Here is a 27,493-nt window from a genome sequence, read left to right as displayed (position 1 = left end):
AAAATTTGATGATGAATTTAAAAAACAACAAGAAAGAACAAACAATACAACAAGAAAGAACAAACAGTACAATAAGAATGAACAAACAGTACAATAAAAAAGAACAAACAGTCGACAAGAATGAACAAACAATATGAGCGCGTCGTTTTTGGGGGTACAACCAGAGCTGGCTGTACCCGGGTACAGCAGTTAGCGATTGTGCCTTTCCTTAAGAACATGGTGTGTGGGCCGTGTGGCTACTATTGTAACATTCTGGCCCAAGTTAACTTATGGGTCATGAATCATACCCATTTTACTATGTTAGTTTATGGGTCATGCATCTCATAGTCTCACACTCTCTCCCTCTTCTTATCTGCTTATATTTCTGGATAGCCAAAGTTCAGTTTCCTTTGAACTTCATCACTCTCTCTCTCTTCGGTGAGCAACAATGGCTACCGCTGCACCTCCATCTTTAAGCCTCTGCTACGCTTCTTCCTCCTTCCAATACCAGCAAGACCCCTCTTTTCAAACCCATTTTAAACCCCTTCTCCTTAATTCTTCTCTATGCCGTTTAACTCTTAATCAAAGGGAACGCAGTTGTCTGAAATGGGTTGATTTCACTTCTCAGAAACAATCACCCAAGTCTGTTTCTTTCCGTGTTTTGGCGGCTGTTGCTGCGGAAGCTGAGGTTGCGGACATGGAGGAGGAGGAAGGAGAGAGCGGCGGTGTTGCTACTTTACCTTCGCCTACTAAGCCTAAAAAGGGGAAAGCTGCTTTGCCTTTGAAGAGTGACAGGGTATCATTTTTTCTCTTTTCTTCCATTTTTTTAGTTTAATTTTGGGAATTATTTGCTTACTGATTAATTCCGATTCTGGGTTTCATTTAAATTTTGTTTGTGTATTATCAGAAATATATGTTTATTCATTGATGAATTGAATTATGATCACTGTTTTTCTGGGTGAAAACTGATAAATAAGCCCAATTCAAAACCGGGGTATAAAACCTTGTCTAAATTTGTTACAATTCTGCTTCCTTTGGTTAATATAAGATGAATTTACTGATTAGCCATGTATTATTACTTATTGTTGTGGTATAGGAGAGATTGTTAGTTTTTAAAGGGATGTTTAGCATGTTTTCCTTGGACCTTTTTTAGGGTTGGACTTCTATTATTAGTGTACTGATGCTTGTTTAATAAATTGTCAGACGAGGTCGAAGAGGTTCTTAGAGATTCAAAAGCTCAGAGAAATCAAGCAAGAATATGACTTGAAGACGGCGTTATCATTGATGAAGCAAATGTCGTCTACAAAGTTCGTAGAGACTGCAGAGGCCCATTTTCGCTTGAATATTGATCCCAAGTACAATGATCAACAGCTGAGAGCAACTGTATGTCTCCTCAATAACTACCTTTGCCCCTTTCCTGAGAACTTGCTTGTTTCTTCTTCATTTGTTTTTGGATTGATGTACGTAGCTTGAAAGTTTGGATGCTAAGAGTTAATATTATACAGGTGAGTTTGCCCAAGGGAACTGGAAAAACTGTTAAAATAGCCGTGCTTGCCCAAGGTATGGGTTCTAATGATTTTTTGGGATTCAATTGCTTAGTTGCTTGCCAAATTTGGAGTGAATTCTATACCGATATTACTTGATAAGGTCCTTTTGTTCGGATTCAATTGCTTAGTTGCTTTTCAAATGTAGAGTGCATTCTATACCGATATTACTTGATAAGGTCCTTGTAAAGATATGTTATCAACATATATAGGCATCAAAGGAAGTGTAAATATATGTGGATCAATTATAGATGATGTAACTAGGACCTATGAGATAATGATTATGATGTCCAGTAAAGTTGCACAAACAGATGTGTGGTAGAGTGAAGACTCAGATCAGATGTTAGGAGTTGTATTCAACTTTAGGCAATGCTTGCAGATTTGGTATGATTTTTGTTGTACCCAAAAAAATAAAGATCACTCAAAAAGTGAGGATTACACATCTGGGAAAAGAGACTGTAAGCCTTAGATATCAATTATATGTCTTAGCAAATAATGTCAGCATGTGAAACATTTGGAGAATGTTACCACAGAATTGCTGTAAATGGCAGTAGTTTTTATATTTTCATAATGAAGCTCTGAAGTCGCAAAATTGTCCAACTTCCTGATTGCATTTTGTGTGAGAATAATTGTTACATATCATGAAAAGACAAGTAATTAGAACTTCTGAATCCTCCTAGTCCTTTGCTCTGGCCAAGGCAAGAGCCCTGTTTAAGGCATCAGTATCCCTTCCCTCCATTTCTCTCCATTTCCTCGTATCCAGACAAAGTGCGAGTCCCCTGACATCCTCATCTGGGAAGTAAGAAGATAGTCTTGAGTTGGAAGGAGCATTTATTGATTTCATTTCTTTGTGTTTCTACTTATTTTGTTCTTGAGGATTGTATCTCATCCCAGAAGTGTAAAATGGCAGGCGACAAAATTGACGAAGCAAAAGCAGCAGGAGCAGATATAGTTGGTGGAGAAGAATTAATAGAACAAATAAAGGGGGGATTCATGGACTTTGATAAGTTGATTGCAACATCTGACATGATGGCTAAGGTGGTGTTTCTCTTCTGTTACTTTTATATGTGAAACTGTAAAGTATTCTAGAATACGGCTGCTGAATCCATCATGTGCTGTTTGCATAAGTCCTTATTGAATCTGATATCATGAATAACTTGAGTAGTCAAAACAGACTTCAGAGCTGTTTGACAAATATAGACTATTTGCCTCCAATCCAGTGTTCCTAAACTAATCATCTTGGTATTTGCCACAGGTTGCAAGTCTAGGAAGGATTCTGGGGCCACGAGGGCTCATGCCAACTCCAAAAGCTGGAACGGTCACACCAAATGTAGCTCAGGTAAAACAAATGTGTCCTATTAAAAGGAAATAGGTGTTATATTTTGGACTTGTTAAGTGTGACTGAAAGCTAAAATGTTGTGCTCTATGATATTCCAGGCTGTGGAGGAATTCAAGAAAGGCAAGGTCGAGTTTAGAGTTGATAAAACAGGAATTGTTCACATTCCCTTTGGAAAGTTGAACTTCAAGGAGGAGGATCTTCTTATAAACTTGTTTGCCACAATTGTATGTTCTTTGGTCCTTAAATCTATAAATTATTTCATGCACCTTTCTTCAAATAATTTTTAACCTTTAACACTATGTTTCAGAAATCAGTGGAGACCAACAAGCCAACCGGTGCTAAGGGGGTTTACTGGAAAAGTGCCCATATCAGCTCATCAATGGGACCTTCTATTCGGTTAAACATTAGGGAGATGCTTGATTATAAGCCTCCTTCAAATGCTTAGACAGCCTTGTGTAATCTTTGTTTGTCATCTTTTTGCGTTTGCTTTCTAAATTTTTTGAGGCACTTCGATAATTTCAGAAGCAGCATTTCAAGAACGAAGACTTCATATGTAGCAGATTTCTTCAGTGACGTGGATGTTCTTCACTAGCAGGCTGACAAGTTATTGTAATTTCAAAGTTGATACTTGTACAATAGCTGTATCTTAGTTTTGGATAGTGAATTGGAAATAGTATGATTGTGGCTCGTGTATAGCTTCATTGTGCAAGAGTTTTGCCACTGAGATTGAGAATATACAAGTAATATTTCAAAAATAAGAATTGCAATTTAGATGTTATACATACATGAATAAACTTCAACGTCAGATAAAAGACCAACGTCTAAAAATTTTCAAGTATGGATTTGTTGCTACAGCTTCTAAGTGTGTAAAGCTAAAAAAATTCAACGGTCACAAATGTAAAGCTAAAAAATTTCAAGTTAAGAAGCTCTCTCATAATAATTTCACTTGAAATCATTTCATTCAGGCCAGCGGCTTAAAATCAAGTATAGATTTGTTGCTACAGCTTCTAAGTGTGTAACCACAATGCTTTAGGATTACAATCAATAATATGAACTGTTCCCAAAAGGAAAACCGAAACCTAAATCATAGGAGTTGATTTTCTGACTTTTACCAAAAATCACAACTACAACGAACACAAACATTAGCATTGAGCTTGACTCAGTTGCATTATGACTGTACCCCAACATTCTCCATTGCTCCACGCTAATTGGACAGGAAAAAGTAAAGAAAAAATAAAGCTTGTCAGCACGGTTAGTCAGAGTATGAAATGATCCTGTGTCGTAATTTCAGACGAATACTAACCTTTAGCAGGCTCTTCAATATATGGTCCATTCATGATATTCAGGACGGTACATGCATCACCATAATCTAGGTTGGGCAGCAATTTGGGTGTCAGCAAAAAGCACCTGTAAAGGAAGCCTCAGTCATCTAGAATTGACACACACAAAAAAAAAGAATACAAAGTCCAAAGAGGTTGCGGGTTGTGGCCTGCGGGTGGTGGAGAAGTATCAAAGGGTGTCAGACCACCAGTTATGCAACACGCTCATGAAGGGTAAAATACTACTGCGTAATACAAGGCAACTTTATTTTTCTTTGATATCAGAAACTGTAACATGATAATGCAGATCTCCATTCCAGATATCTCTAATACTTACCCCTCTTACTCTAATATCAAAATCTGTCTCGTCTACCTTGTAAATACTTCCTATTGAAATCATCGAGTACTTCTAGCCTATTAACTTTATGGGTTGCGTGTTCAAGTTTCTTAAGATAACAGTTATACGTTTGTACAGTTGTACATAGCATTTTCATCCAACCCTATTATATTATACGAAGTATAAAATTAAAAAACCTTATCTGGTATGGAGTATTGACAATGAAAAGCCTTGTTGTGCTTTCTTTAGCACTTGAGTCAGCAAAGGTTACATGTTAGGCTCTGCCTACATTGTTCATTCAAAACATCTTTTTAAGTGTTGCTTTGATGTATTTAAATTTCATGCAAGTTCCTGGTTCCATGTTAATTCAAAACATCTTTCTAATTGTTGCTTTGATGTATTTAAATTCCATGCAAGTTCCTTCCAACGCCCTCTTATTCTTGCAGTTGCGCCCACCAAGCATTCATAGAATGCTTACAAATGCTAGTGTGTAAGTTGGCATTCCTGCCACTACGAGACAAGAGTGTCTCTGCCATAAAAAAGGCAGATCACGCGGGAGCTTTAAAAGAGGCAAGGATTATAATTGGATTTACCAATATATACCTTCTAATGAACTCTGCTTGTGTGTGATTTTTCCTCTCTCGTTATGTTAACTCTCAAGCCCAGATAAAAGAGGGTTGTCATGCGTAGGTGAAAACCAACGGACTTTTGTTGTCACATTATTATACAGACTAAGATACTATCTCAACTATTATAATGAATACTTGAATAGTGAAAAGTTGATCACAGTGTAGAAGGAATGTGCTGGTCAGGTGCTGCGGGAAATATGTTAACACTCCTCTTGGAAGGGCAAAGGAGAAAATATTTGTTGCGAAATGCTTTTAGTGACTATGTCACTATGTGGTGTCTTTGGTTAGAAAAGAATAAGGAACCGCTTTGAGCTGTGGGATACGATAACTTATTTAGCCTTTATGCTAAGGTGGTGGGGGGAATTTAGAAGTTATTCAGAGGGGGAAATTCATCGAAGTGGGCTAATATGTAATATCTTTTTGCTGTTACAAGGACAACGTGTCCTCCATACTCCTCTTGAAGTTTGGATGGCATATCCGGTCACACTAATCTCGGAAAAGCATTCCATGACCATATAACAAAATATCGAAGTGGCTTGAACAATGGGCACATGATACTTTTCATTGTTTCACAAGAACCTAGGAAGGAAGGATGTTTTAACAGTTTGAGCATGGCATGTTTCTCTCTAAGATTGGCTTCTGTCTCAACTCCTATATTTTATTATTAGTCATAAATTGGAATCACTGGTTAAATAGACAGGAATTTCGGGATTTCGATGAAACCTCATTTGGTGGATATCAGAAGAAAGAAGAGGCAGGAAGTTGGCTAACAATGAATCTTGCTGACATGTCTTTATTCTCTATGATATGGTTTGCTACCTTACGAAACCACTCTTTGCAGTTTACGATGAGCCTTGATTCACTTCACAGGGTGTGGTGCAGGGAAGGAGAAGCTGCTTTGGCAGAATGCGATAATGGACATTTTGTGGTGTCAGGTTGGAGCAGAATGGCTGAATTTATAACGTTGTTTCTGTCCCATGTGATCTTCTGTGGGATAAAGTAACTTAATTAGCTTCTAAATGGGGTTAGGTGGTCGAAGCTTTCCAAAGTTACTCTATAATTGGGCTAACTTGTAGTTCTGATTTCCGGTTCTTTCTAAGGGGAACTTTTCCAAATTATCTAACTACAGAATAATTAACCAAAGCCATAGCCATAAGTTGGGGAAAACAAATGATCTTACTGTGGTGTATTTGGTTGACTAGAAGCTCTCACCAACTGCTGAAACATCTTTCTTTCGTTGATGGGATCCATTCCTAGATAGCACCGGAACCAAGTTAACGCATTTTTATTAGATTAGTAAATTTTTGAAGGTATATAGCAGGAATTACCTTGATTAATTTCATCAACTACTCTAAAGGGGCAAATGGTAAGATCCTGTAGAGAAACAAGGTACAGTATGGTTGAAACTGAACGCTCCTACATGTATAAACACAAGATTTATAAGGTACATATATAGTTTAAATGTGGTACTCTAGAAAGAACTTGGTTATATGAAGTACCCCTCCAGATTGATGATGGGCACTGAGGACTTGAAGTTGTCCAGCTTGCCTGACAAAAACAGGGATGAATTAGTTCAATTGAAAATCCATCAGAAAATGCAGTTTCAATATGCTTAGTTGGTCTGCATGGAGAAAAAGAAATATAATAATTAAAAGACAGCCTTCCTCTATTAAATTCTTAAGCTTTACCAAACCCTTCCTGTTTCCCCAGCCATTTCAACAGCAATCCACCACACAAACATTTAAGAGGGAATTCACACAAGCATAACTAATTTGTTCTTCTACTGAGATCAGCGAAAAATGAAGACAGCAACATCATACAATGTACTTCGTACTATCTTAAGCTATGTTGTTCCCTTTTGTCATAATACAAGCTTCCGAGATTAACTTTGACCATTAGTTTCACTTAATAAAAAAATAAAATTAAAAGTTGATATGAATTTGAAGTATCATAACATTTTGGAAGAAATTGATGGTTTCAATAAAAATTTAAAAAGTATGGGTGTCACAAATAATAAAGCGGTGGGACTGAGAGTAGCATGGCAACTTATTTTTGGGCTATGTTGCTCAGACTCTTATTGGGGTGTCATGTCCGACAAGGGATCCAAGGATCTGACACTCTAAATGTTATAAATTTCATAGAAGGCCACTCTATATTTCGGTGTCATGTCGTGTCGAAGTGTCGGAGGATCGGACACTGACACCTTCTATCAACCAAAGTGTCCAAGTAACATAGTTTTTGGGTAAGCAAGTAAGCTCGGTTCTGTTTAACTTATTTTCACCTATTTTAGGTACAATAAGACAAGATAATAATTCGTATAAGATAAGGGTCAATAAGTTCAAAAGGCACCTGTTTATAACTTCCAATAAGGGCCAATAAGTGAGATAAGATATGGGGTAATAAGATAAGATAATATAAGATAAGTACGGGGCCAATAAAATAAGATAAGATAATATAAAACTCAGTAACGAACATGTGCATCATCTGATTCATCCCCAATGATTGTATTCTCAACTTATGCTTTTTAAATAGTACTAGTCTATTGTCTGAAAAGGTGACTACAATTTGCAGCATAATCGAGGTACCAAGTTTTCTTTGTAGTGACTAGTGAGATTCTTCAACATGTTACAATTTCAATTAGAAGTAACACAAGTTACCAAGTCTTAGCTCTCACAATAACGCGTGCATGTCTGTGTAGCAATTAAATTTTAAAGGAACAGACAATTTCACGTATATTTCTTGGTAGCCCAGTTTCTCAGCAACTATGTGGCCATTTGAAGTTCGAAATGGATATTGTATTTGTGTGGATCGATTGCAAATAGCTCGATCTGAAACCAGGAATTTCATTTAGCCAAAAAGAAGATACCCAACATACTGTCCAAGTGCCAGCCTCTTATTCCCTTGCAATCTGTTTTGGTGCCTAAGATAGACACAAGAATACCCAGAGGAAAGAAGTACAGAGAAACACAAATAACCAGTGACAGTTTATACTGAAAGCTATCAGACATAAAGCATAAGGCAGGACAGAATTGAAAAGTAGTTACCTGAACTTTACTTTTATAACAATACCGTATGCACCAAAGTCCATGTCGTGCTCATCTAACAATACATAAAAGACATGTCAGACTATCAACCTAGACTCAACTATTTTCTCTATCAGTAAGTGTTTTCATTTCAACATATCACAATGATACCTAATAATACTTCTCCAGCAACAGCCATCTCCTGGAAATTATGACCAAATGTTCCATTGATCTGAGAAACAAGATTCTGCAATGTTGGAAGCCAGCTAGCCTGAAGCCAAAATAATATGGTTGTAAGAGTGAAGATTGAACAATATAAAATGGCTGAAATTTTGTGGAGAGTAAGCTTCCAAGGTCCAACAGCATGGACCAAAAAGTCCCAATTAATTTCTCGATTCCAGTACAAGAGAATCGCACCTTCAAGGCATCTATTTCAGCCAAAAGAGTCCTTAATCCATGTTCTTCTTCTTCAAGTGTTCTTGCCAGGGCTTCAATCTTCAATGCATAAGAGCACAAATTAACATAAGTGCAATCAGATGGATGTTCAATGCAATGCGAAAAGGCACTACCTTTCTTCGTCGCATTTCATATTCTGCCACGACATTATGATTGAGTAGGAGGATGGAACTAGCTTGCTCCAAATTATCTTGAATAGCAGCCTCAAGTTCCTCAACTGTACCAGGCATCTGAAGGCAAAGGAAACAAATGTATGTAACTTCAGAATAAACGATTTCCATTTGATTAAATATATATAGAACTCTTAGAGATTAAGCATGGAGAGTTCCACAGAATATCATTTTCGTTACGGTAAGTTTTCACAGTTACTTCTCAGAATCCAAAACAAATTGTCATGTTCAGAGGAAGATTAAACCCCAAGAAGAGCACTGAAATCTAAAGCTAGTGGATATATGTGGGAAAGCTCTATCAATTTTGAGTATGGTTTCAGGTCCAGTCTCTCAGCATATTGGTTTAAAGCAGCTCTGAGTGATGGGGAATCAATCAATCATCACAAGGTTGCTGGAGCTGATTGCCATCCAGATTCTTGATGCACATGCTGCTATTCTGCCTGACCCATTTCCTGAGGTGGATTATGTACGCAATGGTATGTTGGAGAGATCAACCGCAGAAGTAATGTACAAAGTAAGCAGCGCCAAAAATCCAGTAAGTCTCCTACTAACTAATGTTAATCTATTTAAGAGAATGCTGATGAAAGTTGCCGCTAAGTTGGCCACTTGGAGAAAGTTTCCATCAGTACTTGATAAGCCTGCTAACCAACTCCATGGAATCCATAGAATGGGGTCAAAATTCTGAGGACGAGGATAACAAATCATAGTACAAAGAATCAGATGGAGGTTTTCTTTAAGAAGCGGAGGGCTGAGAGACCAGCGTATCCAAAAGACTTATCAGCAGACCTGAAGGTTTGCCAGCCTCAACCTTGGTCTGCACACTCAGGTGCTTAAAGAATTGAAGTTGTAACCAAAAGGAAGTTCAATTATTTGACTCTTCATGGCATAAGTTGAAGAAGAATGGATTTATGTACCCCGATTGGCAGCAGTCAAGAAGCATTCCCTTTCTAGATGTAAGGAGAAAAATGAACAGGAAGGAAATCTCATAAAAGGAACGGAGCTAAAGCTGCTAGGAGAAGGGTACCTAAGGCTTGCTACTCAAACTAATTAGGGGAGAGAATTGCAAATGAGAATTACATAACTTCTCTTTCTCCTCTTGTCATTATAGTAATATTTTACTCTTGGGAGCCATTAAACTATTAAAGCCACGTGTTTTGATTTTTATTTTTTAAAATTTTTATTACATATCATAATTGGAGCCTTATACCATAAGGCGCTGCGCCGTAAACCCTGAAAAGGCACAAAAGGCGCACACCTTTTGTAAGTGCCTGCGCGTGTCGCAGCTAAGGGGCCAGGACCTGCGCCTTCCGCACAGCCGCGTCCAAGACATGCCTTTTAAAACTAAGATTAGAGTTGAAACACAAATTAATGTAAAGATCATGTTTTCCGAAAATGAAAAGTCATCAACATTTGAAACTAAACCTTAAGGAAGGCCTCCTTAATTTCAGGAGTGATCGTTGCAATAGATTCTGCATATTTCTTGGCCTTTGTAAGCAGCTCCTTGTGTCTTTCCACTTCTTTCTTACCTGATTAGTGAAGAGAGGAAAAAGAAAATAAATGACACTTCTGCAGGGCTAGAATCTCAATCAGTCAAAAAGGCAAATACTAAAGAAAATCACAAACATGTTCAGACTACCCAAGTTTTACTGAAGAAATTTTTGACAAATACCGTAAAACTAAAAGCAAAAGATTTCCAAAATGAAATTTGGAAAGAAAACAAAACGGAGACAAAACAGAAACGGAACTACGTCGATTAACACACTTGATGGGATCACATCTAAATGGACAAAAGCCTGGACATCAAATTTGGCAGACCAACTGCTCAAAAAAAGAGGGGAGGTCGGCCCAATAGTATGAAAAGAATTTGAATTAAATCCCTTCAACACATCCTCCAGACCCCCACGACCAAATTGGAACGCTATGACAGTATTCTTCTCAAGTCGGGCTATAGGCTCATTTTTACACACAAAAACCTTGATTTAATTTAGGAGTGACGCATCCTAGAGGTGCTTGATCCATGATATCACGTTTTAGATTGGCTTTTAACTACAAACCTATCCAGGCAACAAATGGGGAAAAGCCACGTTGTACTTTTCTACATCAGCGTCAATAGACCCCAGCCTTTAAAGAAGAACTCAGCGGAGGTAAATGGGCATTGTTAGAGGGGTCACATTAAGGTGGCAAACAGACCGTTTGGTAAGGTCATCAGTCATGCCCTTTCCGTTCGGATCATTTCCAGGTTCGAAGTCATTGGGTTTGGGTATGGGTCTTTATTGCCAGTTAGCTTATTATGGGAAACAGATCAACTTCAGCCATATTAATTTTGTGGTCAGGTCATCCAGTCTGAGTACAGATCAGGTCAATTTATGCACAACTTATCCTCCGGTGGAATAACAAAGAGGTTTTCTTAAGACCCTTGATTCTAAATGCAACAGCCACATCACAACAAACAAAAGCACAAACAATTTAACAAGCTACTTTGATTTTGTCCATCATAATACAAAGCCAAAGAATAATGAATCTTTAGGTCCATTGCGAATGGAACTAGGCATTTTTTCTAGGATACATAGATTCCATAAAACAAGAATGACTACAAGTGGTTTCTGCTTTCAACAACCAAAAAATATGAATTACAAATTTGGAAGGGCGTAAACAGGTTACCTCACAACCCTTGTTCATAACTTCATATTGCATAAAAGAAGATATTGGACACATATTAAAACTTCAACAGAAATGAGAAGAACAATCCATAATTATCAGAAAATATAGGAAACATATAAATCCAGGAAAATAGAAAATATAAGTACTAGAGTGTAGGATAGAAAAAAAAAAGTTAATAGCAAAAAAGAAGGAAAAAATTACAATCTTGAAGACATTCAACACAATGAAGATTCGCAAACTTTTAATTTAAGAACGAACGAACTGGAGGGGCTAATCACACTTACATTGCTGCAATTGCTTGCTTGCTTCCGTAGTGAACGAGTTTTGCTGCCTAATTTCCATTTCAGACTCTCGTATCTAACGAAGAAAACCATGAATAAGATTTTACTAGGATGTATAAAATGATATAATATTAATACCGTGCCTTGATTAGTATATATGTGTGGTAAAGCGAAAGCATGACACATCTAGGTCTGTGGTACATGCCTGCGCCTATTTGGCAAGTTCAATCAAGTATACCAATGATTTTTTAACTAATGTTCTATGATTACATGATCTCATAGAAGACTTGTCACTAAAGAGATTAGGTTAGAAAGAAAGACGGTCATTGTTGAACTAGAGCTGAACAATCCTGTAGCAACACAAAATTTTGATTGTCATTTGAAATAACATAAGTTGTGCATTGAACATTTTAACAAAGAGGTAGAAGCCAGCCTTCAGATGAAAAGTTTCACAAGTAGCGGTTGATATTATGAGTGTTTGGCAGAAGTAGGGTTAGAAATACAAAAATTAATAAATGTCATATATATCTTATATAAAAAGTTATAAAGATTACATACATAAAATTATATAAATAAAACACCATATTGTATAAAATATTTCTCATCATACAAGCTAAGAAGTACCTATATTGGCCATATGTAATAATTAAAAAATACAGGAAAATCATTTAAATGCCCACAATCCATTAAAAAAATTACCAGTACTCCGTATTAAACATGCAGCAATTTCCCTAGAAATGGGAGAAAAAGAAAGAAGAACAAGATGCTTTTTGCCTACTTCTTCCATACTTGATCTGTCATAGTGTTGGATCATCTGGATGAACATTGGAGTATTCATTACCAATTTCTCACAAACAAAGTACAACAACAATAAAAGCATACATCAATGCAACTTAAAAACCATAAACCCATGACAGATGGCATGCTGAAATGGGAGAAGAAAGAAAAAGGAATGAGGAAAGTTTTGGACTCTTTGCACCACTACTTCCTTGTATAAAACGTTAAAATTTGTAACATTTTTGCAAGACTCCACCAAACGCTACCTTAAACTCTACCTGCTACTCTAACCGCTACCTCACCAAACACTCCTAATTTTTTCTACTAGTGTTTTGACTAAGTTAGAACGCTACCCGCTACTCCGGTCCCAACTTTAAAAGTTATGGAGGTCACTAACTATACTGTAATGCTGCATTGAGAGTTAACAAACACAACCATGAGAATCACATGAAAGAAAAACAGATCGGGTACTTAGTTACTTATATTTCCACATGTCCAGAAGTCATCAATTATGGCTTCATGAGATTTATCTATATACACTATACTATAAGACAAGCAAACGATGTGGGGTTGACAAGTTTCGCTCTCTGATTTGCTTGTCTTATAATTAAAATTATTTTTTAAAAATTATCTCTATATTTATAGAATATTGTCAGAATTTAATTAAAGAGCAGAAAATTAATGTCATATACTCCCTTTGTTTTCATATGTTAGTCGTGTTTGGAATCTTAGACAATCCATTCTAAAGCCACTTGTCAAAGAATCTCATAAGGATCTTATCCATGTGCTCACCCATGTGGGTAGGATAATGAAAAGATCAAGGCCACAAAGGGAATTTATTTTGGATGAAATTGAAATTACAATTTTGATATGGTGTATAGTGGGGATAAATATTGCCACAAAAAAGGAAAGATACCAAGTAGGACTAACATTAAAAGAAAAATACAGCTCAATAAGGAAACTTGACTAATATTCAAGACCGGTGGGAGTAATATTGACTTTATTACTAATATACATACTAACTAAAGTGTAGCAAAAAAACTGCAACAATCATTTTCATATTAAAATATTACATGTTCCAACAATAATATAGAATATAATCCCATACCTAATATCTCACGCTCAATATCTCAAGCCTAATATCTTAAACTACCTAACATAATTCTATCTTAGTGATGTGTTAAAAAAATATATATTAATTAAAATACATACTAACTATTACTATTGTCAAAACATTGTCTCCTTATCTTTCTTTTTAATTTTTTTAACCTAAATAAACTATTAAAAATATATGCGGAGTAACATAAATGTACGTATTACTCTAATGGATATTTAAAATATGATCTTATGTATCACTTTATTGTACAGAGATAAACTTCTACGGAGAATATACACATACTTCCTCTGTTTTGTTTTGGTTACAACCTTAACTATTCACCCCAAGTTTTGCAATTCAATACATAATAAGTTACATTCATGCCCCCAATTTTAGATATAATTAGGGGGAAAAGTGGGTTATTGAATACAGATGAGGGTAGTTTGGTAAAGTCTAGTGGGTGAAGTTGCCAAAAATAGAAAGGTTGCAACTAAAAAAAGCCCAAAATAGAAACGTTGCAACTAAAAGAGAACGGATGAAGTATCTAAAATCATATAATGAATCTTCATATTTTCCTACTAAAAGTATTTCCAAATGTAAAGGATCTTGGGCAATCCCTTATTATCTTAGACAATCTTATAAAGTTCGACAAATAAGTTAAAACTTTTCTTTAATTTTTGCTTCCTTACTAAATATCTCAAACTTGAAAGTCGTAGTGACGTTATCCAATAAATTAAAGTAGATATGTTATACTCCGCTATATCTTTATTGCTTACACAAATTCCAAATTGAATAATGTAATTACATCCAAATAATTTAAATTGAAATCACAAAAATAGAAATTGGGATGGTTTTTACCTATAGTTATTTTTCACGTATTACGTTAGTTTATGATATTGACACATGATCTCTTTTCTTCTTATTTAGTTATTTATTTTAGTTTATTTACTTGCGGTGAAAACTATTTATTTTATGGGAGGTAATAAAGAAAATTCATTTTGTTGACGTCATTTCAAGAGTTAGCTTATATAATAAAGACAATTGTACTTATAAAAACAAAACTCCCTTACCATAGAAAAATGTTTTGTATGCAAGACAAGGTTCTTAACATGAACGTAGTCATGCATTTTTACTAACAAACAGTATTTCTCAGTATGATTCAGGATCTGATTACAAGTTCATACTTAAAACAATGTATTGTTATAAACTTTCTTTTGCGTAGTATTTTAAGAGAGGACATATTAGTGCAAAAGTATAGTTAATCTCTACCAAAAAAATATATATATATATCCACATTAACTACACAAGGATTATGGGAAAAAAGTACTCCATAACAAGTTGATGGCTGGAATCAAAATAATAAAAAAAAAAATTGTACATACCAAGGCAAGGAGGGTATGGGTTGGGCTTACACGCGCCATGTCCCTCACACCCACTAGGGAAATGATAAATCCAAGAAAGAATTTCACTTCTTCCAAGGAAATCAACTTAAAAAATATGGACTTCCTTGGAAGAAGTAAAAATTTCCTTGGATTTATCACTTTCCCACCCACTAACCTATCCCAAATCCTTGAATAGTTTATTGTACATTCTTAGTATTTTATTCATTTTTATAACACGTGTAATATTAAAAATCTATGTCAAAATACTCAAAAGTAGATGGGTATGTAGTTCCTCTGTTTCTTACTAAGTGTTATTTTTGGAGATTTAACTTTGACAGTTTGACCTATAATATCTCTCAATATATTTAGAGAAAAAATATTAAAAAACTTATTTTGTAAAGGTAATTCATAATACGAAACAATTGATATATGTTATAATTTTAAATAAAACTCTCTCCGTCCCGGTTTAATTTTTACGCTTTCCACTGTCATCGTCCCAAATTAGTTTTTTACACTTCTATTTTGAGAAAGACTCCACAATTATGTTAATACCTCTCTTCCACTACCAAAAAGGTAGGGTCTCACACTCCCTCACGTTCAATTAAAAAAAATACTCCGTCCGTTCTTGATTGTTAGTCCACCCATGTGGGTAAAAAGGTAAAACAAATAAGGGGTTTAATGGGGACAAAGGTGTACTTTGGAGCAAACAAATGAGCTATTTGTATATTTATGAGGGTATAATGGGAATAAATGTTAGACAAATAAGGAAAGATTCTATAAGAGACTAATAAAAAGAACAACCCACTACGGAAAGAGGACTAACATTCAAGAACGGAGGGAGTACTCCATTATCTTCTACCACATCCACTTTTCAATAAAATAATACTCCCTCGGTCCCTTAATACTCGTCCCGCTTTCATTATGAAGTTGTCCCTTAATACTCACCCCATTTCTATAAATGACATACTTCTACTAATATTATATCATTTCTCTCACTTACCATGTACCCACATATATTCTTACTTCCTAAAAAAAACCATTAAAAAATTCCATCCACCCCACCCCTTTATTTGACAAATACCACACTAACTATATTAAAAAAATACTCCACTATCAACTACCACCTAATAAATTAATAAGTCAATTAAATTGCCTAAAACTTTGTGCCAGTCAAACCGGGGCGTGTATTAAGGGACAGAGGGAGTACTTCAGTATCTCCTTTCATATCTACTTTTCCAACAAAATATTATTTGATAACCAAACAACTTATCTGCTAAAACTATGTTCCCTGATAAATGTCAAAACTACTATGTGACGGAGGAAGTATATTTTAAGAACGATCAAAGGCCAAAATTTGTTCTCAAAAAATGAAATAGATTGTTATTCAGGAATAGAAAGAGTGTTCATTCGAGTACAAGTCATTTACGCATAAGAAGACTTTTAGTTTGGATATATAGTTAGGTACAAGTCAGTTAGGCATTTTATCAAGTTTATGGGTAGGTAAACGTACTAAGGTGGTTACTTGTTGGGTGAAAAGTGAGTACGAGTATGATGAGTGTTAAGCTTTGTTAGTACATAAGCGGGTGGTATGACAATACTTTCAGATTTTATTCCTCCACCGTTAATGAAAATAATAAACATACTTCTATTATATAATTTACTCATTTTTAATGCAATAGAATATCAAATTCTTATAAAATTTGAGAAAAAGTTGTGAAGGATTAGGTGAGATATTAAGGTGGTTATTCGGGTGGGTAAACAGATGAGTACGGATACGACGGATAGTATGAGTAACAATAATAATTTTAGATTTTATTCCCCCAACAGGCATGAGTACAATGGGGTCAGAGCCTCAAAGGTGGTTAAGTGGACCAACTCTAAAATGTATAAGCATTTTGCTCAATGTTTCATGGAAATATTTTCAAATACTTAGTTTTTAGTACACCGAAATTGAGTAGTTTTTGTTTTAGGACCTGCAAAGAGCCATTTTCTTAAAGTCAAACATTTTAATAGGGTGTTATAATAAATTGAATCTTCCTCTACACTTAACCCCACATTTAAGGGGGAAAACAAGGTAGGAGAAATGCAAAGGGCCAAAAATGTTATTGGAAACCTCATTGCTTAATTAACTTATTTGATATTTTAGCGGCTACAATGTGATGATTAAATTATGGAAGACTTTTGAGTGGCTACACAAAAATGGTAGCCACTATAACTTATTAAATCTCAGCCCTTTATTTTAATTGACTAATCTCAACCATTCGTCCAGTTGACTATAAACAAAAGAGAAATCAGTTAAATGATAAAATTTACAATTAAATACGGAGTATTAAATTAAAATTACCACACTCTTCGTCCACAATCTTCTGTTTGTCTTAAACTTTCCTGTTAACTCCTATTCTAAAGGGGGGAAAAAAACAACTTTCTTTAATTATTAATTAGCTAGTTCTTTCTTCGTTTTGTGTGTGTTCTTCTGCATGATAAATTGAATAAGTAAAAACTTTGCAATGACATCTTTATCTGGTCATTTATTTTCATGTATCTGAGAAGAGTTTCGGAAAGGATCTCCACAAAGAGGTGTTTATTTCTCTCTATGGCTCTACAAATGAAGGGAACAAATCTCTCGATAACTAACAATAAAGGGAAAGGAAAATCGAAGCTAGAAATAATGAATTCAGAACTTGTTTTTTATTTTTTTTAGAGGGAAAAACTGGTTGTACAATAAAATTGGCCTTATACATCAACCACGAACGAACGAAAAATGATTTGTCCTTCAAAAGCTATTGAGGATTTGAGGGATCGGTAAATCTTACAGATTAAACATGAATTGAGTAAAACTCGAACCCTCTGTTTTCTTATTCGAAGAACTGATTATTGGAGTACCACATTTTTTCAAATTACAGAGTAGATGTTTAACAACGGAATATAAGAAAATGAGTTTAGAGAATTAGAGGAGAGAAAAAGAGAGAGGTGGATTGCATAGGTCGTGGGATTAAAAATTTAAAATGGAGGATTTTTTTTTATTTTTTATTTATTTTTATAACTGCCATTTAATATGTTTAAAATCCAATAAATGGATGGATAAGATTAGTCTTATATATTGTAGGGTTGAGATTCAATCTATTGTGATGGCTACCCTTTTATTGTAGCTATTGTAAAATTATCCTTAAATGAATGGTCTGGATTTAATACTAAATATCAATGGTTTAGATTTGAAGATTATAGTGGCTACAGTTTTATTGTAGCCATTGTAAAATTATCCTTAAATTATTAACGTAAGAAATCCCCTATATATTATAGATTTTTCTACAAAATTGATATTACAATTCTCAAACCGTGCATCGCACGGGTGCTAATTTTCAACCCGCAAATACACAAGAACTATTATTATTAGTATTGTTCACGCCAGCACACAGACGTGAGACTACTAGGCCTTTAAAATTTCTTTCCTAAACTGCAACACTGTAGCCTCCTTTTGCCAGCACCAATAGACAAAGAAAAGTCTACCGACAAAATCAAATCAAAGCACGGGAAGGGGAAATTACATGGGACAATTTGATCAGAAAATATAAATAATAAACTTAATTCAACAAAAGGAAAGGACCAACTACCTTTACATCAATTTCAACAACAGAGAGGCGTTTTTCAGCAAGAGACCATTTGTTTTTTAGAGCTTCCATTAGTAAATTCTGAAAAAAAAAGGAAAACATTGTTAACAGTTCACAAAATCTGGAGGACCAGGATACTCAACGTCTAATCAACAAAATAGAGCTTCACCTTAATCTCAATTGCATTATGAAACCGCTGGACATTCAAATTTACAGCTTGATCAGCCAGGCTGGCAATCTGACTATCAACATCCCCCTCCTCTTCAATGGATTTCAATTTACACATCGTCTGATCTAGACCACAATTGATCATGCAAAAGCTATTATACATGCCGAATGCCAGACAAGATCATGTAAGCATATCTAGTTAAGGAGGCTTACTCCTACGGTTTTCCAAAAGCTTCCGTCTTCTCTTCTCATACTGTACCCTGCCGGTCACTTCCTCCTGAAAAGATCAGCAAATATGTATGACGCGGATACTCCCTAAAAAATGAGCAACACTTACAAACACTAGAAGATTTTTGTATCGTTCAAGCATACACAGGATATTTCTTCTCTGTTCAAGCATAACAAGCATACCCGTTGTTTGTAATATTTAGAAGCTTCATTTTCAATCTGGTTAAGCTCAGACTGCAGAGATTTCAGACTTTCGTCAAATTCATTGATTTTCTGTTGAAGCTCAATTTTCTTGGATCTAAGAGTCTCAATTTCTGTATTATCTGAACCTGCAAGCATGATTCAATGTAGTCTAAATAACCATCTGAACCTGCACACTCAAAAAAATAGCAGCATTCAATAGCATAACTTACTGCACGAAAGAAGACTGGATCTAGAAACTGATACAACACTAGCAGACACATGACCACCATATCTAGATCTGGACCAAATATAGTGGTTAGCTGGAGTCCAAAAATCATGTATTCCCAACTTTTCAACTTCATCTGCCCGTCGATCGGTTTCCACGGTACCAATGTACTAGAAAAAAAAAATTGTAGGATGTAATAGGTTGAATAGGAAGTAGAAATTACATGCCAAAATAATAAAAATCGTAAATCAAAAATCTTTTACAACGTATGCTTAGGCTAAAAATACAGAATGATCAATCATGAGGGGCATCAAGCATACCGAATTATCAAGACCAGACTGACTAATCAGAACCTCCTTGACAGCAGCTGGGGCATCAAAAATTTGATCAAGCCTAGCATGTATCCCAAGCTTACGCATCTGCCAAATAATAAATAGTGGGTAAAAACTCGAACCATTTCAGTGTAGATATAAACTAGTGCCTTTAAAGCCGCATACCTCCTCGGATATTCGAAAGGAATCTCTATGCCGTTCTTCATTAGGGACATAGTTAAGAATTGGGACGTTAAACGATTTCATATTTTTCGCCAAAAAGTCTCGATCGCCAGGATCTTGAGTAATGAAGGACTACAATATCAAAGCAATAAAACAAAATAATTAGTTGGTCTTCATTTTTTGCTGGGAGAGAAAGTGACAGGAAAGCCAACGAGAATATGCAAGTACACTACCATTGAAGCAGAAAAATGCAAATGAACTTTACAAATTAACTAATCTGTTATAATCAGCACTGTCTAATTCCAGGTAAGAAAATACATTGAAGGATTCCATAGATAATCAACAGCAACAATCACAGAATGGATCCAGCTGTTGGTTGTTCAAGAAACTTGACTTAAAAGCTTACCACATACAAGTAAATACAAAGTCCTTGTGCATTTGTGAGGTCAATCTTTTATGTACATTTTTTTAATACAACTATCAGTCAATTTTGAAATGTCCTGGAATAAAAAGTCATTCAGCCCCCACAGCGATTCATACTATGCACACTTGGCAGCCTCCATTAAGGAGAAGGTCAAGATCCATGAAACATAATTCCATGGTTCAAGGAGAAGAAATCTAGAGTTTGAGAATGCTAAATCATCTCCATTCGATGAATAAATGCATACATAGGAGTTTGAAAATGCTGAATCTCCTTCTCTAAGGTAATGGAACAATTCTAGAGTTTCAGCATGTTGAACCCTATTATTCAGATGAATAGCTGACTGACAGAAGTTTTCAACATACTAAATCCTTTTTCCCGTGCTAACCAGTAGTACAATTAGTCAATTCGTCATCCTTCAAACAACCAAGAAATTTTTGCGCTATTACTACACTGTAAATTTTGCTAATGTTTAGCCATCTTCTAATCAGTAAATGATCAATATACATCTCATATTGTTTAGGCCTTCTCATAGCAGTCTACATTTAGCTAAAACACAAGCAAATACGAAATATCTCAGCTTTAACCGTTTTTAGGTTTTGGTATCACAAAGATCAAACTCAAAGAATACAAAAAAGAGAGAAACACCAATAGTCCAATACAATGAACGCTTCACCCCCTTCTGCAAGCACGCCCATCCATCCAGGAAATAACTTTAAAAGAAAATTAATATATACCAGAACTTCTGTGTAACAAAAAATTCAACAATATTGCAACCCTCTAAATTCAAGGGGCATTGTACTATGCTGCAATACACTAGCCGACGGGTAAGGGCTCTTTAGGTATTGCAATGTTGGTCTATTACAATTAGGTTTGAGAAGGCAGAGAGTTTGTTACAGAGGGAAAAGAAGTCAGAATATCATGTACAAAGGAGTTCAAGGAGGGATGACAGAAATAGAAATTTGTTTAGAGAATAAGAATCTTACTTTTCTTTAGCTTGTAATTTAGACTTTAGAGTGTCCAGCCACTTGAAGGTCTGGGATTGTAAACACAGTTTTATGATTTAATTGCATCAATTTACAATCAATTATCAACTGTTATCCCAGTTCATTTCTACAATTTTTAGTTTTTTCACTTTCTATTCTAATTACACATACAACCTGTGAGAGAAGACTAATGAGACTTGACATACCTTCCATATGTAATGTGGAACTTGGCCCCCCAAATAGTCAGCATGAGATTGATCCTTGACAGTAACCTGTATCACACAGCATATAAGAAATAACCTTCAAAATGTCATCACCTAATATACAAAAGCCATCATCAGTTTATTAGCCCATATATAACTCAAGCATCATTTCCGGGACTTGCTTTGATTTGCATTTCAAATAACAATACAAAGGTATCATTTCTGGGACTTGAGAGCCACAATCTTCAAGACAATCAATGTGGATTGTCGTCTACCAAAAATGATAAGGAACTTCAGATTGATAATCAAAGCCAAAAATAATGTAAGGATCTTCAAAGTGGAAAAAAAAAAAATATATATATATATATATATATATATATATATATGTATAACATGGTCTGAAAAAACGTAAACAGACCCAAAGGAACACAATATTAAGTCTCACTCATTAAATTAAAGATAAAAACTTGAGGAGAGCAAGATGCACATAAATTCATACTACTTTTCCCTCAATTGGTATTAAAAGTTCCAACTTTTTTTCTTATGGGAGTAATCATTTGAATGGCACATGATCAACTTAATAATGACTAAGATGCAGGCCAAACTAATAAACGGTATCATACTTGCACACGCCTATAAGTCCTGAACTGGATCACTTCACACATATAGAGATATGCAGATGCTCCTTAGGAATACAGGCCGGAAAAATGGCTGGGCTTTCAAGGAAGGGCCTATATCTTTAAAAGTGAACCTAGCAATTCCCAGTTTCCCACCAAGTCAAAAGCTTCTTATACTATATAGAGTTAGTCCATACAATAACGCCATCAAGTTCAATATATTGAGGGATCCTAGCTAGAAGCACATTTACAGAGAAATGGAAACTTGCTCACGGATAATTCATAATCTCGCAATGATGCCTATAAATGCATTATGCATATATACCTCAAGCAGAACAGGTCCGTAAACCTCTCTTTTCAGCTGGCCGCGATGTTCCTTTAACCAACGGTGAGCTTCAAATATCTTGTCTGCTCCACTGTTTTTCAGCCCTTCCAGAAGCTTGTAATTTTTATTCTCCATAGCCTTTAAACTGCAGTGATTCAGTATTTGAGAATCAGATGCACCATGATCAAATCCAAAAGGTACAAGTATAACAAAATATACCTTTCATCCAACCGTGTCAGTTCTTTTCTGTGTTCAGACCAAATGTCACGGTTCTCGGTCTTTTGCTCCCTAATCTCCTTTGCATTGTGTTCAAGTTCTACAATTTTGGCCCCCAATCTTTCCTGAATTAAACACATTTGATATCAAGAACTAAGATAATAAGAATATACGATCAAAAGATGACAAAACTTCAAAGAGGCTGCTAGGAGAGGAAGACAAAGAGGAATAAAATAATGAATAAAAAAACTAAATTCACATACGTCCATACAATCATGCTTACAAAGAGAGCCATAAACGGGATCAAAGGAGAAGGAATTTAAGGTCAAATTTTAATTACATACAAAAGGTGTCAGGAAATCCTGCATACAGTGATTCAGGCTCATATTGCATATTTGCTTGTAAGAACGGAAACTGAAACAAACTACATAACATACAAATTCATCCCTTGGAGGCTCATAAGGTGGCAAGTTTGCTAGTCCTAGTTCAGCAGCTGCAAGATCATCTCTAGCCTCCAAAATTCTTTGCTGACGTGATTCTTCATGCCTCTTCAATTCTTCCATGTCCTTGTATTTTCCAGTTACATCGACTTCCTAAAATTGTCCAAAATTTTGATATTAAAATAGATAGGACATCAATGAAATACTGAACGACAAGAAAGATAGGTAGGAAACACAACCCATTGAATTTCATTCTCCTGAAGTTGCTTGCACCTTTGGGCAATCCTACTCAAAGTATTCTGCACTGTTTTCCCCTTTGAGTCCTGCAGTGCTTTTTCCTCCTCCTGCTGTCTGAATAATTACAATTGTCACTGAATAAGTGAGTTGTTAAACAGTTTGGAAAGGAACTTAATTTTAAAATATGCAGTAGGAGTTGGGTACGGTCAAGACATCATGTCAAAACATCATGATGCAGTTAGTAGTATTTGATATGGCCACTTAAACTTCCACTGACTGAGTGTGATAACTCCAAGCACCTTATAACACCACACTTGGGGATGAGAACCCTCATAACCTTCAATATTTTGAGTAGGATATCAAATTACGGACCATACAAATTTAAAGTTCCATATTCCTAATTTGGCATGGCAAGGTAAGAAGCCATTGGGAACAGAAAGAGTAAAAACATTAAAAGTGTTCTACATAATATAACAGTGACAATCAGATGAAAAATAATGAATAGTGCTACATAAGACTAGAAAATTTTACTTAATAGGTTCCAGTAGATCATTCAAGATCTTTGCAGCTTCAACATATTTCTTATTTGCGTCTTCAACCCGCTTTTTGGCTTCCAGATATTCAGCTTTATTCTGATCATATTTCAACCAAGGTAACTTCTTCTTCAATAAAGCAACCTACAAGAAAGTTAAGAAAGAAATCCATGATATAAAGGATGTGAAAACATAAACTATGTCTCCCCGCCCCTTCCTAAGAATGAGGAAATGTGACCTGATCTAGAAGGTCTTCTCTCTGACGAACTCGTTCAACATCCCTTTCCTGTTCAGCATGTTGAGCCTGAAGCTGGTTTAACGTCACTTTATTCCCGTCAACAGCCTATAACAGAATAGAAGGTATGTCAAACAAATGAAAGACTACAACTTATGGATTATCATCGCCAGTTATAAACATTAGACTAACAACTTACTCTCTGGAGTCTGCCCAGCTGACCACTTTTTTCTATAAGAGCATCATGTTGCATTGCTAGTTGAGGATCACCTATAGCATTTTCTGTTGCACGTAACAGGTCTACAGGACTTAACTTGGCAAACTCGCACACTTTGTCTTGCGGTAAAAACTGTGAAACCCCACCACCATCATAAAAGAAAAAAAAAAGGGGGGGATTATCAACAACAGAAGGAAGAGGAAACAGACAAGTAAAAGAAGGAAACAGAGCAAATGAATAAACACAACAGAAGGAAAAAAGGCAAGGAGGAGCCATTTTGTCGCATATTGACCTCAACTCATAAGTTAACACCAGGGCAACCAGAAATCAACAGCCAATTATGGGGGTTTTATTTTTTTTTAAAGTACTTCTGAGTTCTGACAGAGTCTTCCAGCCGCCTCACACCCAAAAGCGGCTGTTTTCCTCGCCTAGCACCTTGATAGAGCTATTTTTTATATAAAACCTATTGGCAAAGCTAAAATCCGTAATCCATGAAATCATGCATGTTGATATGGACATCTACAAAATCAAGAGATGTCAATTGATGCTCCAGTGAAGAGTTGACTTCGACATTTCAAGATCCTGAACACATTACTTAACGCCTGGAGAGATGAGGCTTTTGGCTTTCCCATTAAATTCTTCTGTGACTACCGATTTCTCTCCTTTGGAGTACACCAACAAAGCCTAAACTTGAGCCTACTAATTAATAAGCCATGCGAAATTTGAAACAAAAACAGGCAGGCCATGTACAATGCTAGAGAAGTGCATATAAAAGTCAAAAGGAAACACCTTCATGGCTTCAAATGACTTGTGTGCTTGGTTGTTTAAGAAAATTTGTCTTAAGATTGTTGAAAGAAAATACCAAGATAACTACATTCCAAACACCACCAAGTATCAAAACTTAGCATGAGGTTACTCTGAAATGAAGATGCACCTGAGTCAAATTGTTAACTTGTATATTGAATTTTTTAACAACTTCAATAATATCTTTCTTTGCTGCCGTATTGCCTACAGAAAAACAAATCGCTTCAGCATTCAGAGTCAGAAACAATCGTGTAATATGCACAAAACACTATCTGCCAAGAAATGATAAAATTGAGCATTGATGGTCATGTTTGAAGCAATAATATTTTCTGAATTTGTAGAATAAGTGTATCTAACCCTGTCATTTTAGGATTGAGGTTATGATATAGTTGTTTTTATAGGGAAGAGAGAATAAGACCATGTGAATGATATCTCTGCACACAGCTTCGATCGAATACCCTATATATCAGAAGCATATCTCGCAAACTATCCTCATTAATGGAACAAAATGAAAAGCCATTGTGTTTTTTCATATCTTTTTTAACACAAGGCACTGTAAGCTTGATCCAAGTACCTCAACCAAACAATAACCAGAAGTACACATACAATTGTTGTAAATTTATATCTACACATATTTACCAAGGGTTTCTTGCTAAAAATCTTAAACAAACACGTGTATTCAAACAAGAAAAACAATTTGCAAAGCAGTTGCAGAAAAAAAAAATGAGTATACAAAAGGAAGTAAAAGTTGAATGAAGTTTTTCACATAACAATTTTCTCTCAAGCAATCAAAACAATAGTTTGTTGGAAAGGATTCCCATGAAACAGACTTTCAGGCAACACTTTAAGCAAATTTTCCAAATATCATTTCAAGCATTAAAATCATTGTCTTACCATTCAACAGCCACTCAGACTTGTTACTCGTGTCAATTTTACGAGTAATACAAATCTGCTGCTCATTAGAATCACCTCTCAAGGTGATCTTGATGTGTCCAGATTCTTCTCCCCGTTTTACATATGCCCCAATACTTCCAGCTCTCCCAAGTATCTACAAAATCACAATCCCGGACAAATGTGTCTCATAATATTTAGGGACGGAGTTAAGACTACCGAACACTGGCAAATGACAACTGGAGTATGAAAATTAAACTAGAAGACAGAAACATTCTTATAACTTGGATGGGATGAACAAACCTGAGGATCACCACCAAGACCAAGTGCAATAGCGCATACAATCGAGCTTTTCCCGGAACCATTAGGACCAATTACTAGGTTTAAACGCGAACCAGGCTGGCATGTCACGTCACTAAAGGTCATGAAGTTATAAAGCTCAATCTTAGTTATATTTCCAGGCAAATAACCATCTGGCCCTCTGAAAAAAATTGAAAATTGAAATCAAGTGAACCTTCAAAATTATGCCTCGCACTGTAATTTTACTAGGTTAAACTGAATACTCTTGAAAATTAAAAACACCGACGAAACTAATATGATTGGGAAACCCTAGAATTATGCAAATTTAAGAAAATTGGACAAAAAAAGGGCTAAATTGAGACGAGTTAGAAACGAACCTAGTGAGTTTGGGGCGTTTAGCACATCGATCGGACATTGGAAACCGTAAATTGAAGCCGATGAAATTCGATTGAGAAACCCTAAGAAAGCCTAGTAACTGGAATTCATGGAAACCGGAGATAAAGTTAGGGTTTTGGTTAAATTGTGAAGAGTGAGAGGGAAGAGAGAGAAAGATAGTGGCCCTATTTTGCAGGGGAACTCTAAAATTGGCGCCAAAATCAGAACAACAGTGTCTCAAAGGTCACTTGCGTAATTGTTACGCCAGAAACTTTTGTGTTGGACTGACTTGTTGGCAGTCTTTGAATGTCCGCGCGACGCCTTGTAATTACAAGGCTTGATCCAGGCCAGCTTACCTTATATGCAACAAGCATTGAACAACACAATAGTAAAGGAAAGGCAAATTTGCCAAAAACAACCTTTTAAAGCCATTTATTTGCGAAAAATAACCTTTAAAATTTTTTTTTGCCAAAAACAACCTTAAAGTAAAAAAAAAGTTGTGAAAGACAGCCTTTGTGTGTTTTCAGGCATTGACAAACAATTTTCCGGTTTGACTTTGGTTGTGCCGGTCACGTGATGTCGTGTTTTGTTAGTGACACCCCTTTTCCCTCCATTTTCCTCCCTATAAAAGACTGAACCTTGAAAACCTAAAAAAAAAAAATCTGGAATTCCAAGAGGATGAAATGCAGCGCCATTAATGAAGCTCCAGCCATTAATTCCATCCATTGAATGCTGTAAGTATGAATTTCGAAAGTCATTTTCACCAACTACTTAAATTGAATGTCTTTTTCCA

General features: G+C 35.6%; 2 protein-coding genes across 3 annotated transcripts; one reads left to right on the top strand and one right to left on the bottom strand.

Moving 5' to 3' along the window:
- The first annotated feature begins 309 nt into the window (after positions 1–309).
- LOC110803886 (50S ribosomal protein L1, chloroplastic-like) lies at positions 310–3,678 on the top strand. Its single transcript, NM_001426485.1, has 7 exons — positions 310–775; positions 1,183–1,362; positions 1,485–1,539; positions 2,434–2,561; positions 2,779–2,862; positions 2,961–3,086; positions 3,170–3,678. The coding sequence occupies exons 1-7, from the start codon at positions 428–430 to the stop codon at positions 3,305–3,307; spliced, it is 1,059 nt and encodes a 352-aa protein (NP_001413414.1). The 5' UTR covers positions 310–427; the 3' UTR covers positions 3,308–3,678.
- Positions 3,679–3,793: 115 nt separating this feature from the next.
- LOC110803878 (structural maintenance of chromosomes protein 5) lies at positions 3,794–27,047 on the bottom strand. Of its 2 annotated transcripts, XM_022009418.2 has the most exons (30): positions 26,703–27,047; positions 26,329–26,506; positions 26,029–26,182; positions 25,265–25,338; positions 24,313–24,462; positions 24,117–24,221; positions 23,877–24,022; positions 23,348–23,459; positions 23,106–23,261; positions 22,672–22,793; positions 22,453–22,597; positions 21,514–21,579; positions 19,904–20,032; positions 19,727–19,825; positions 19,411–19,576; positions 19,181–19,326; positions 18,983–19,046; positions 18,771–18,895; positions 18,605–18,682; positions 11,742–11,814; positions 10,219–10,322; positions 8,740–8,856; positions 8,588–8,665; positions 8,342–8,441; positions 8,192–8,246; positions 6,647–6,695; positions 6,476–6,563; positions 6,328–6,400; positions 4,166–4,269; positions 3,794–4,066 (listed from the first exon to the last, which is right to left on the bottom strand). In XM_022009418.2, the coding sequence occupies exons 1-30, from the start codon at positions 26,738–26,740 to the stop codon at positions 4,005–4,007; spliced, it is 3,156 nt and encodes a 1,051-aa protein (XP_021865110.1). In that variant the 5' UTR covers positions 26,741–27,047; the 3' UTR covers positions 3,794–4,004. The 2 variants fall into 2 exon arrangements, with proteins under 2 accessions (XP_021865110.1, XP_056692148.1); XM_056836170.1 differs by lacking the exons at positions 25,265–25,338; positions 26,329–26,506; positions 26,703–27,047 and having other exon boundaries at positions 26,029–26,156.
- Between the last annotated feature and the right edge of the window lie 446 nt (positions 27,048–27,493).

This window comes from Spinacia oleracea, chromosome 1, assembly GCF_020520425.1.
Source record: "Spinacia oleracea cultivar Varoflay chromosome 1, BTI_SOV_V1, whole genome shotgun sequence".
NCBI classification, from domain to species: Eukaryota; Viridiplantae; Streptophyta; class Magnoliopsida; order Caryophyllales; family Amaranthaceae; genus Spinacia; species Spinacia oleracea.
This window is presented reverse-complemented; position numbering and strand designations above follow the sequence as displayed.